Genomic DNA, 13067 nt, shown 5'->3' with positions numbered 1-13067 from the left:
ACAACAAACTTTGCTTCTCTTCCGTTCAGAGCTGTTGTGCAAGACAAGTATCTGTTGCTGGTCAACCATTTCAAAATATAGTTCTGTTTTTTTCCTTGACACTCAGACCACAAGGACGTCACCTCTCTGCACCTCCTCTGGACAGAGGAGGTGCTGCACGTTTTAACTGAATAATTAGGATAATGACGTTTTGAACTTCCTCCTGAGATAAAACAGAAGCTACATCTATCTACGAGTATATGAGCAGAAAAGTCCATGTACAGCTACTGAAGTAATAGCCCATACACTTCCTGGATAAAATTCCACATATATCACATAAATACTATAATTGTAGTGTATCAGAAACATCAATATTAGATGAAACTCACAATTGTAGTTCTTGAGGCTTTTGCTAGAGTGGCAGCTTGTGCAGTTGTGTGTGCAACGGGCACTCCTGTGTTGCAGAGAAGTGCTCACATAACATTCAAACATACAAATAAATGCAACAGGCTTTTTACTCCAAGCTTTCTTATTCCTTGTCGAAACCTGGTCCCCATATTGCCCACATTTCTGGCTGTATCTGGTCCTATTGGGCTTTGAGGCAAGGCCCGGGATCTTTTTTCCATCGTAAACGTTACTAATGTGGAGGCTCTGTACTCAGGCCAGTGTGTGTGAGCAGCCTACAGACCGTGACACACAGCATATTTGAAACCCCACAGTGTTTGTTGTGGTTTGTCTCGTCATTTTAACCGCTCACATCCGCAAACAGCAGCGCATCGGCTCAGCTGCGTTAATGACCCTCTTCCTCATCATCACACACCGGACATGTGTCAGTATGAGGAACTGAACCGGGACTGCTGCTTCAGCCCGCCAACGTTTGGCCGATATCTCATCTCAAGCTTCAGGCAAAGGCAAAATTTCAACTCAGAGCCGTTTGACTTCTTCCCCGGAAATCATCTCTGGAGTCAGATAATCGGAGAGACATTGTGGAGGAAGCCTGAAGATGGACTCCGACACCCCCATTTCCAGAGTGGGGAGGACTTTCTGGACAGTCTGGGTGAGCTTTTGTGATGACTGATGACCACTGCTACACATTTTTTTTTTTTTTTTCCAAGCTGGGAAAATTTAAAATGTGGATGGAAAGTCTCCTTCACTTCTCTCTCTCTCTCTCTCTCTCTCTCTCTCTCTCTCTCTCTCTCTCTCTCACACACACACACACACACACACACACACACACACACACACACACACACACACACACACTACTTCCCTCCCTCCCCCATTTGTGTGTTTGTGTTTGTCCCCTAGACACACACGCACACACTCTAAACTGCATGAAAAGTTTGCTTGTTTGAATCACTACAATGTATGGCATTAGTGCATAAGTTTTTCACCTCTGCTATAAAGAGCTGTTGAAGCTCTATTTTATTGGTTCCTCATAGTTTTTTATAACGCCTGGCAACTGTGTTGTTGTGTTGACTTTAATAGCAGCTGTTGATTTCCACTTAATCCATCAATGATACTCCAGTTTTGATTGAAAACTTGAGTTGAATTGCAAATTTGTGTGCTGACATAGAAAGAGGAGATTTTATTTGGTTTGCAGATTGATTCAGGTTTCCAGATGATGCAGCTGTTAGTGTTACTGTCCAGTGACAGTCAGATTTGGTACAGATATTGGACAGCGAGGCCTCACATATTTTTATATGATCAGTGGATTGTACTAGGATACTTCATATGAAAGCTGTTTCTTGTAGTGATTAATCACTCATATTTACCTTACTCTGCAGCTTGTTTGTTTTGTTTTTTTTTTTTTCAGTTTTATGCGTGGTTTTCGTTCAGGGTTTTGAAACCAACTGTACACTACACTTGCATCAAACCCTAGAAATTAAGCAACTAGTTGGTGAGCTTGGAACTTAGCATTTAAAAATTCTGCACATTAGCCAGGCAAACCTGGCGAGGCGTTCAGTGTTGTGGTTACAGGTCTATCCATCAAGGATGTGTTAGACAACACACAAAGCACGCTCATAAAGCCATTTATGGAGCTCACTTTATGAAAGATGGCATTGTCATGCTGAGACAGGAAAAGGCCTTCCCCTAACTGCTGCAAACCAGGAAGGTATGAGACTATTGAATAAGTAGCCCTTTAGATTTCCTTTAATGGTACAAAGGGGCAAGTATTGCAAATGCAAAAAATAGAAAATTAAAAATAATACATACATGGAAATAATGTTGATTGATTAATTAACAAAAATAAGTCAACTCTTTCTATTTGTATCCTTTGTAGAGCTACATAGCTGAAGCTGTGAACAGATTCCTGAGGCCGGAAACCACTGACAGCATTGACCCAAACTCCTCCGAGCAACACTCTGGTGGCAGTGGTATTCTGCGGGGTGACTCTGGTGGTGAGGATGTCGATGAGGAACAAACTCTTGCAACAGCCTCTTTACTAAGTTCTTCACAGCCAGTTGTAAGCTGGGAGCTTTGTACCACAGAGATTGACTTAGGGCCGGCGCAAGAAAGCAATGGAGGTAGCAAAAGTAAAGCATCTGAGGAAGATGTAGAGGTGGGAGAAGAACAGTTTAGCCAGACAAGAAATAATATAGGCCTTCTTGTCTCCAAGGATGCAAGAGCGAAAGATGATGAAGAAGGAGAAAGTGGAGATTTTAAAGAGGACATGGAGCCATTAAATCTTACAGGAGATGCAATGAATGAAGACATAGACGGAAGTAGAGACAATGCTACTGCTAAAGATGAGACTCAGGAAGCACTGGAAAATCATCCAAACCTCAATGAAGCCATGACGAAGGTCCAAGTAAAAGATGAGGATGATGAAATTCACCACAGAGATGAAAAATTGGAGGACACTGAGATAACACTGTGTCTTAGGACAGGTTCTAGGTTAGAAGAGGAACAGAGCATTCACGTAGAGGATGCAAGGGCGGGTGGGAATGAGGTGGATACAACAGTAATGCATACTGAAGTGAAAAACTGTGGTGGTTTGTTGGAACTGGCCTTGAAAATTGAACATGAGCATGATGAGGAGAAAAAAACAGCTGAAAATCAGTTTTCAGAAATTGACCCAGGAGACTCAGATGTTACTTTGCTGGAAGATGGATTAGAAACAAAATGTATAAAAAGTGGCAGCATGTCAGACAGGTCTGGATGGCAGCCTGTGATGGCTCATAGAGGTGAAAGTGAAGAAAGAGAGAAAGATGAGAGGGCGCAAAATGAGGAGGAAAATGACGAGACTGCAGATAACCAGACAGTAGATGAGGAGCCGGAGAAGGAAGAAGACATCAAACCTGTTGCAGAAGTTCGTGAAGAAAATGGTACTGATCAGCTTGTACACAATGAAGATGCTGTGCTGAGTGTTGAAACAGAACTACACACAATTGATTTCCTGGATGGAGCAAATGAAGCTGAGGCCAGAAACATTGAAGTGCACACTGAAAAAAGAGAGACAGACACCACTGGTAGCTCTGTGATTTTTGAAAAATCTCTAGTGACAACTACAGACATTGAAGTAGATGAGACATTTTGTGGTGAAGTTAAAGTAGAAGAGCAGATGCTTTCCAGTGAAAGAGGTGTGGACAAAGAGACATACATGGAAGCAGTTTGTACGACCACCTCATTTACAGTACAGCTTGAAGGTGAAACTGGACAGGAAATAGGCAGAGAGTTTAAAAATGGCTCTCAGGGAATATGTGAAGGCCCATTTGTTGTGTTGCAAGGGCTGAATTCTCTGACATGTGAGGAAACACAAGAGGGAGTTCCTGAATACAACAATGAGGCTAGGCCAGATGAAATTATATCACAACAGTTCCTGGACGAAGGAAATTGCAAGGAAATCCATGTCATCGAATTACCAGAAGAGGTGGAGAGCAAAGAACCCCAGAGCCTTCAAAACAGTGGAGCTGGAGGTGACTATTTAGTGTTCAGGGAGCACATGGAAGAGGAACGAGAAAACACAGAGGACTTGAACAAAGACCACACTGGAATACTGCAGATCACACATACCGGATTAGCACAAGAAACGGATGACCTGCCAGTTGAACCAGTAATTGAAGAATCAACACACTTATTTGAGGAAAAGGAAGGAAAATCATCAGACAGCTCATTGAAGATGGGGATTGAACATTCAGAAATGGAATTGGAGATGCGTGTTGGTTTAACAGAGGAGTTCGATGAAACAAACTTTTTTCAAGAACCAGTAAATACCAAAAACTTTGAGCAAAACAGCAATAAGGTTTCTAGTTTACTAGAAGAACAAAGAGAATTTGGATTCATGAAAGAGTCAGTTGAGCCGAAGTTACTTAAAGATCTTTCTGTAGAAATGCAAGATGCAGGGATTGATATGGAAGAGCCAAGTTCTGGAGTTGAGGAGGAAGACGTTAAAGAAGAAATGCACAACAACAAAGAGATGGGGCTTTTAAATCTAGAGGTTGAAGGAATGGCAACCAATCCAACCACAGAAAACACAGCAAAGATTTTGTTTGGAGAATTTTATGGACCGGGCGTATTGTTAGAGACAGAAAATCAACTAGCAGACCAAGCACTTGGCATGAGAAATGAGGAGCTACTAGATGCCAAATTAGTGGACGAACTAATGACAATTGGATCCAGTCCAAAAGATCTGAGCTCAATGGAAACAGAAATGGCCAAATTTGTGACAGAATCAAAGGGGAGTTATGCTGAACAAATGAGTAGCTCAGTCAGTGGATGTCAAGATGTGATTGATGAAGAAATCCTCGACTTATGGATACAGACAGCATCTTTGAAGGATCCGAATGACATGGAACAGGAAGAGTTTGAACAAGGACGACAAATGGACACCAACATACAGCGACCAAACAAACAAGATGATATGGCAACTGTACAGAATGAAATAGAGCCACTTGTGGAGTCAAATTCAGGAGAATCTGGATTATTGAGTGAAACAGAAATCTCTTCATCAACAGGAGAGTCTGGATTTATGGAAAAGTCTAACAGTGAATGTGGCACAGAATACCTTGACCAGCTTCTCCTGAAATCAACTAGCACTGGGTCAATTCAAGGCATCTATGATGTTCTTGATACCGTAGAATCAGTAGACTCTGAAGTGTCAACACAACAACCCAATAATGAATCTCAGGATTTCTTGATGAAAGAAGCTACAGAGGCCAGACAATCCCAACTGACAGTGGAGGAGCTGATTGCTGAGGCAGGAATTCACCCTAACTCAGGAGTTATATTATCACAAACTGGATATCAAAATGACGAATTGACTATATTACAAGAAAAAACAGAGGAAGAGTCACTGATGACCAAAAGTGAATCACAGGAAGAGAGCAATGCTGATGTAATGGACCTAGCAGGTCTTGGCAGAACTGACTGGAGGAACACAGAAGAAGCAAATGTTGAGACTAATATGGTGTCTTTTCCCGTAAATGAGAAAACTGAAGTTAAAGATGTGCCTCTTGAGGTAACAGTGTCTGACCCTCCATTTGAAATCAAACACACTGAACCAGAAACACATAGAGGTGCATCACAGACTTTGTTGCAGGAGGAACTCATTATGAATGAGTCACAAGATGACGCCTATGCTGAATCCAAGAAATTGCCCTCACTTGACCAACTGCAGCCCGGAAAGTCAGAAGATACTAGTGACTCACTGCATGAAACGGACAACGCGAATGTGGCATCACACCTGACAACTATATCTGAGGATCAGACTGAGGTATGATTTCAAAAATAAAATGTAACTATAAAATCAGTGTTCATAATCTGCTGATGTGGTGTGAGTTCAGCTGTATCTTTCACATTGCAGGTTGATGCGTCTGCACTGGACTTCACTGCACAAAGGGCAAGGATTGCTGTTAAAAACCCTCGTGTAAGGCCACCCAAAGACCCCCGTTCCTTGCTACACTTGCCCTCAGTGGATCCCACACCGTCTCCACATCTGCCAGTGAGAGTCCCTGGAGGCGTACCACTGGGAGGCATTGGCATTGGAATAAAACTGCCTGGTTGGTTGCATACTGTTTGATACATGAAAAGACATGATCCTGCGTCTTTCCATAATCTGCCATCAATATCCACAATATGTAAATTATGTCTTTTTTTTTTTTGTAGGGCTTGGTGGAGGCTTTCCTGTTTTAAAAAAGACACAATGTGTAGTGAAAGAAGACAGAAGCCCAGAAACTGTCTCACAGGTACTTATGCTAGTGTTTGAAAATCACTTTTCTCTCAAGTTGATTATATCGATTGTTTTATACATCACTGAAATCTGACTACATCAGCAGGAACCTGAGACAAAGCCAGAAGAGAAGAGTGACATTCCCAAACAAGATGAGCCAAAACACAAACCTAAATGGATGCCGCCACAACATCCAGGGTAAAAAACAAAACAAACAAACTCTGAGCATTGACATGGCTTTGTGTATACAGCCATTAAGATAGGTGTTTTTTTTTTATTCTCTCTTGAATGTTTCCCCAGATTTGGAAATCCACTTATGTCGGAATTGAAGACCAAACTGAAGAAAAGCACAAAAGAGTGATTGAGATAAACTGTAATGCATTATGTAAATATATGAATATAATATGTAAAGGGCTTTATTTTTTGTGTATTTATCAAGCTAAATACAGGCACCAGATGTTCATTGTGTTTGTTACTTCCCCTGTGTTGAACTTCTCTAATAAATTTGATGTGAGAATTTTTTTTCCCTGTTTTGTTGTGCACAGTGCATACATGCTACCAGCACTACCAGCTGAATTGCTTCACAGGTATATTACTGCTCGAGTCCATCAGTCGATCATCTCTAATCTAAAGGAGGCAGTCCTGAAACAGGGGAAAGAGGCCACAGATCAGGCGAACACGGTCTCTCTGAGAATTGTTGCAAATCAAGATATTTCAGCTGATTTGTTTGATAGCTCATATGATGTCTCCTTTCATTGCTAATCTGTTCAAGCTACACACAATATTTTGATCAAGATGGTTGACCTCCCTGCTAGCTAATAAGATTAAAAGAAAATAAAAAACATAAAAATTTGAAAAGACTCTTGTTTTAAGACAGTAGGTGTCAGTGGTTTCCTGTCGTGTATCGCTCACTATTAAATACACGAAGAAGAAGAAGCCTCTGCTCTGATTGGACGGCATCATCCAATGAGCGTGAAGAAAACTGCTATTTGAACCAGAGCGGTGCTCCTCATAACTTCAACAATTCTTCAGCTCGACAGGCTGTTGACATCAGTCGTATGTGTTTTTTGGGTAGATTTCCAGTCTGCAATTGACTATTGCTAATACTTTCACAGACACAATCATCCCGACAGGAAGTGCCTGTAGACACAGGTGAGTTAAGGCTGTTTCCGTTCAACGACGTTTATGTTAGCAAGGTAGCTTAGCTTCATTCTTGACAACAACAACTCAACATAAAAAAGTAAAATGTCACCGTCTGTGTTTCTTTTTGAAAGTGACAGGTGGTTTGTGTCTGATCCCAGATTTTTTATGATTATTTACAGCTATTGTTGTGTTTTTGGCCGAGCTGGGCTTTTAGAAAGTGGATGATCATAAGTAACATCATGCAGTTAGTGCTAACGGTCATGTGCTGTCATGGACATAAATCACTAAAACCAGCAGATGACACAGCGTTTTACAACGACCTCTATTTTGATAACACATCCCTAATAAAATGTTTTAAACTTAACATAATCTAAAGCACTTTTATTTGGTAATAACTGGGTTATAGTGTCCCAGCGAAAATGTACGTGATTAAATTATGTAGTGACAGGAAACTAAAGATGTTTTGGATTAATTCAACCGTTTAATCCACAGATCACAGTCGGGAAGGGTCCGGGAAGACACCTGAAAAAAGTATGTGTCAGAAAGTCTGAGTATTGTGCCCTTCCCTCAGAAAAATAATCTCTATCCTTGGGCGCAAGCAAACGAAACCGTGACAAGGATGGCCAGTGAGACTTCAGTACAAGCCTCATGTATTCAAGAAAATCCAGATATTGATGAATGCCGTGAAAATATTCCGCCTGGAGTGACCGATGAAGTTGGAACTTCAAAGCTCAAGGTCCAAGTTGGAGATGTTATGGGATATTCCTCTGCACAGCCAAGTGGAGAAATTGAGCTTCTCTCTGACACCTGTGCCTTTTCAACCCCAGCACCAGAAAGCAGCAATGGTGGATTCAAGTCAAAGTCACGACTCTCTGGTTTCAAATCTGCTCTAACACCAATTTTAAAATACTTAAAAATTTCCAATAAAAGTCCATCTCCAGAGCCTTTAAATTCCACTGGAGGGTGTGGTCAAAATCCCAAATCAGATTTCTCCACTGGCCATTATGGGCGATCATTAGGAGACAAAGATCCTTCTGTGTTCTGGCTGCATGATGAATATCTGCCAGAAATTACTCTTCTTGATGTGACGCGGGACTCCACAATGCAAATAACTAGAAATGATTCGCTTCTTCCTGACAGCATGCCTGCAACCCCTGTAAAATCCTGTTCTGTAAATGGTACATTTTCCACTTCCCAGCCCCCCCAGCTCAATTGCTCTACCAATATAAACATCTCTGCTGACAAACACCCTGAGAATAAGACAGTAGATCCTCTCCAATCTAGAGGAAGCAGTCCTGAAGCAGAGACCAAGACCACAGATCAGGCACACCAAGTCTCTAAAATCACACCTGAAAAATCACTTATTACGAATGTGAGTATTTCAGCTGATAAGTCAGGTAATTTACGTGACAAAGAGGACACCTCTGTTCCAAACTGTACTGACAACACTTTGACCAAGATGGTTGACATCCCTGCAAGCCTTCATGCTCCTGAATGCTGGCTGGATGACAGATATTTCCCAGAAATTACTCTCCTTGATGTTACACGCGGTTCTGAGGTTTCACCATCAGCAGAAAGATGCTCTGTGGATGTCACACAGGATGATCTACCAGTGGATAGTGGGAAAAACCAGATGCCTTCATCAGAACTCAGTGGACAAACTGTGGCACAACCTGGCAAAGTGGAAATGATTCAAAGTGATGAACTGTCAAGTATCGGCAATGCTACGCACTCTCTGAGCTCCTTCAATGAGCAATCTAAGTATATGGAGGAAAACATTGTGAAAGTTTCCTTGGAAGGAACTCGAGATATTTCTGAGAGTAGTATTTTGGAGGACAGTCAGCCTTCATCTGAGCCCAGTGGACAAAAGAAGGTGACGAGTCCCACGCCAGCTGATGACACATTTCAGAGGAATCCTGCTAATGTTACTCGTGACATAAGCTCCTCTACAGACATGTCTGTTCAGGGTATTGAGTCACAGTGTAATACCAGTCTAAAAAATGTCACCTCAGAACTTAATGGTGAACCTTCGGAGACCTCTAATACTGTGAAAACTAGCCATAATGTATCATTGACAGACAACGTGTCACCACCAAGCCCAAAAACAGCTAACTCTGCAAATGGCATATTTACATTTGCTGAGTCTTCCAATTTAAATGCCTCATCTAATTTGAGTGCTGTTGCTCAAATATCCTGCCCTCAGAACAGGACTCTGGAACTTCCATCTAATGAAGACATCCACAAAGCTGACAGTAAAGGTACAGATCAGATTAGTGCAGAGTGTGAAAACGCGCCTGAAACTTGTCTTGTTATGAAGCAGGATAGTTTGGCTGCTGAAACAAGTGGGTTGAGTGAAGTACATTATGCCACTTTTGATAGTCATTCTCTTCAAAAAGCTCAAGGCACTACACATTTAGGGGAAGCCAGTGCTGCAAGTCTTTGCCTCCAGAACAACACTTTCGAAAGTAAACCACCAGCTATACAAAACGGCACCATATCTTTGTCAGAAACAAGCTCAAGTATCAGTCACCAGAATACTTTTGACAATCCCTCTCCTGCTGAAGTTTGTAATCAAACCATGAGTCCTAAAGGCAGTCCTATTGAAGCCCCTTCTTCTGAACTGCCTACACAACAAATCAGCACAGATCCTAATCCCAAGACGGCTGTCACCCCTGAGAGCACATCTGAAGCCAATTCAACAGAAGACGTGGTTTCTGGAGCTGGTACAGATGAATTCAAAAGTCATACAAACTCAACTCTCCCTGCAACAGATGCTCTTTCTGTGTTGGGCCACCAGAACATGGATTTTGGAAACAACAAAGCTAACGCATTCAATTTGGATGAAACTTTAGATTTAAAGGTAGACTGTTTGGTTACTTCCACACCAATGACCAACTGTAAAGCCTTACCCTTTAGCATCGACCCTGAGAATGCCAAAATCATAGGGGCGCAGAAAAAACTGTGCATGTATGGACCCACTAAGCGAGCTGATCAGGGTTTGTCAGATGTCCCATCAAACATAGTTTCCGACCGAAAAACATTCTTGACGCAACCTGCTGCTAAATCACTTTTGCCTCCAATGAAAGCTGCATCCCAGCCACTGAAGTATAAGCCGGCCTCCACATTTCCAGGGAGGTGTGAACCACTGACATCAGGTGTGCCCATGACAAGACAGAGAGCCCAAGCTGAGGCTTTGAAAAACCTTGCAGCTTCTGATGCAGCCCAAGGGGTAGGCTGTCTTTTTATGATTGTTCAATATATTGACAGCCCTTTTTTTTTAAAGAAACATGAAACTGGATCTCTTTTTTTTTTTTTCTTTTTTTTTTTTTCACCTGATAAATCCAGTTTTTATGATCAAGACCAGACAGCAGAATGATGGTACTATGTGGGTCATGTACTGATGTACTGATGAGTTTTCCATTGTTTTGTGCTTTTAAGACCACAGCAACATCAAGCTCCTACAACTTGCGAACTACAACAGGTAGGCAGGATGCATCCTTACTTTTTAGAATGATCTTTGTGGTAGACTACAAATACGTTGTATTCGTACTAAAGTAAAAACTTTTCTCTCAAACTTATTTATTAGTTTTACCTGCACACGGGAGATGCATATGTGACCAATATTTACACTTCACACTGTCTTCCCTCTACTGACATTAGGATCCAGGCAGCCGAATTCTGGCTTGCTCAGGCCACAGTTAAGTGGCATCCCACCAGGTATACAGAGAACTGTAACAGGTCTTAGGATGCCATGTGCAAGAAGCAATGCACCGCCTACTTCAACTACCGAAAAACTACGTGGGCCCACAGGTACCCATACAATGGTCTGATCTTTTATTCTGACAGTCAACAATGTGTCTGACAATGTGTTCATTTTTTTTTCCCCCTCAATTCATGTATTGGGTATTCTCTTTTTGATACTTTCCCATTTTCTGGTACTTTAATTTGTTTCATTTACTTAAGTAACCAATTCTAATAAACTTTACTGAGCTGCATTTCTTGTATGAAACACACATTGCAAATTAATGAGAACAGTGTTGTCTGCAGTGGGAAATGAAATAGCTGCATCTAGCTGTGATGAATGGATAATAACATACATTTTCTTTATGTACAGTTATGAACCCTGCCACCAAGGCTTCACAAGCAAAAAAGCACCCCTTAACCAAAAGTGAAGCGTTACCGATAGCAAAGAAGAAGAAAATGGGTAAATGAACAGCACCCAAGACTACAAATGTTCAACATGAAGTGTGATGATGGGCAAAAACTAGACTTTACTGAACTCAGTACATTTTTACATGTTTTTTTTTTTTTTTTTTCTCCATTTCCTTCCTCAGATAATCCTTTACCAGCTAGTATTTCTGTTGCCTCAACATCTTCCAGTGATACTGTTAACAAAGCCAAAACTCTCAAACAGCCCAGAACCCTGAGAGCTTTGCCAGCTAAAACCCAAAGAGATGGTAGGTTGGGAACTTGGGAACTTATTTTACATAGATCAGTTATGGCGGTCTGTAATAAAAACCAAAAAGGGGGAGGGGTGTTGGATGTTTTTGTTTCTTTTTTTTTTTTTTGGCTTAGCAATGTCACCTCTTGATGTCTTGTGAGTCACTTGCTCTGGTACATGTTTCAGATGCTGTAGTGCCTGTCAGTACTGCAGAACCATCGACATCCTGTGTTGCTTCCAGCAGTGCCAGAGCCATGAAACAACCTGGAAAACTGCTGTCTAAACCTCAGATTCATGGTAAGTGCTAAGAAGTGCTCAGATTTTAAGAATTGCACTGCTGGAGGTTTTCCGGTGTAAGCTTAGTTAAACCTCAAACATGATGTGTTCTATGAACAGACTAAATAATCACTTTATGGTTAGGTGTTGCCTTAAGATCAAATGATGTGTTCTCAAAAGAAAACCAAAATAGTATTTGAGAGTTTAAGCACAAACTATTAACTGGAGCCAGCACCATCATCACTTAAAGGTATGAAGAGGAGGTCTCTACGAATCCAAAACTGATGAGCAGCAAAAATATGTTACAGTAATGGAATGATTTTAAAATGTGTTGCAGGGTGTGCCAAGTGTGTGACACTTCAAGAGCAACTTGACATAAAATCAGAAGAAATAATGAGACTGAGAGCAGGTACAACTTATTAACTGTGTTTTCATCTTAATGTATTGAAATGACAGTATGGTTTTGTTTTGTTTTTTTTTGTTTTTTTTTTTCATCAAATGCACCAGCATGCCTGATTTAGCTGCAGTTCAGTTTAAAGCATCAGTGTTCTTCCCCAGTCTTTCATTATTCATAAGTGATTTTCATCTTTTCCAGAGCTGCTGAAGTACAGTTAAAAAAGGAGAAGAATGCAGAATCATCTAATAACATCCCAGTGTGAATGTTGAATAACATCCATTGTTTAAAAAAAAAAAAAAAAGGTTTAGTTACATCTTCACTGTATATTTGTATTCAATAAATTAATTTTGATAATATTAAACTGCTAACACTGTTTTATTCTGGAAGGCTAATATTGTAACATGATCTAATGTGTGAAGCCTTTTAATGTAGAATAATGACTTTGATTGGCTAGTCAGAGGATTTGAATGAAGTCTGGTCTGAAAATGACATAATGCTGTTTGATAACATTACAGTTTGAAACCGACTGTAAATCACACAAGTTTGAAGTTATTACTGTTGTAAAATCTGTTGATCTAATGTGAAAAAAGACTTATTTCCACTAAGAGATTAAACATTAAAGCCCATTTATGGACAACGGTGATAGTGCGCGTGTTTAA

At 40.8% G+C, this 13067-nt stretch overlaps 2 protein-coding genes across 3 annotated transcripts; both read left to right on the top strand.

Moving 5' to 3' along the window:
- The first annotated feature begins 825 nt into the window (after positions 1 to 825).
- On the top strand, positions 826 to 6957 carry LOC115060540 (uncharacterized). Of its 2 annotated transcripts, none has more exons than XM_029528485.1 (6): positions 826 to 1036; positions 2264 to 5695; positions 5786 to 5981; positions 6088 to 6167; positions 6258 to 6349; positions 6452 to 6957. In XM_029528485.1, exons 1-6 carry the CDS (start codon positions 983 to 985, stop codon positions 6510 to 6512), a joined length of 3915 nt encoding a protein of 1304 aa, XP_029384345.1. In that variant the 5' UTR covers positions 826 to 982; the 3' UTR covers positions 6513 to 6957. The 2 variants fall into 2 exon arrangements, with proteins under 2 accessions (XP_029384345.1, XP_029384344.1); XM_029528484.1 differs by having other exon boundaries at positions 6255 to 6349.
- A 208-nt stretch (positions 6958 to 7165) lies between these two features.
- On the top strand, positions 7166 to 12776 carry LOC115060103 (mucin-4-like). The gene is made up of 9 exons (XM_029527936.1): positions 7166 to 7303; positions 7787 to 10523; positions 10733 to 10775; positions 10955 to 11104; positions 11409 to 11498; positions 11629 to 11751; positions 11922 to 12032; positions 12349 to 12420; positions 12607 to 12776. The coding sequence occupies exons 2-9, from the start codon at positions 7914 to 7916 to the stop codon at positions 12624 to 12626; spliced, it is 3219 nt and encodes a 1072-aa protein (XP_029383796.1). The 5' UTR covers positions 7166 to 7303; positions 7787 to 7913; the 3' UTR covers positions 12627 to 12776.
- The last annotated feature ends 291 nt before the right edge of the window (positions 12777 to 13067 follow it).

The sequence above is a fragment of the Echeneis naucrates genome, chromosome 19 (genome assembly GCF_900963305.1).
Source record: "Echeneis naucrates chromosome 19, fEcheNa1.1, whole genome shotgun sequence".
In the NCBI taxonomy this organism is placed as follows: domain Eukaryota; kingdom Metazoa; phylum Chordata; class Actinopteri; order Carangiformes; family Echeneidae; genus Echeneis; species Echeneis naucrates.
Note: the sequence above shows the minus strand (reverse complement) of the source record. Positions and strands in the feature narration are given on the sequence as shown.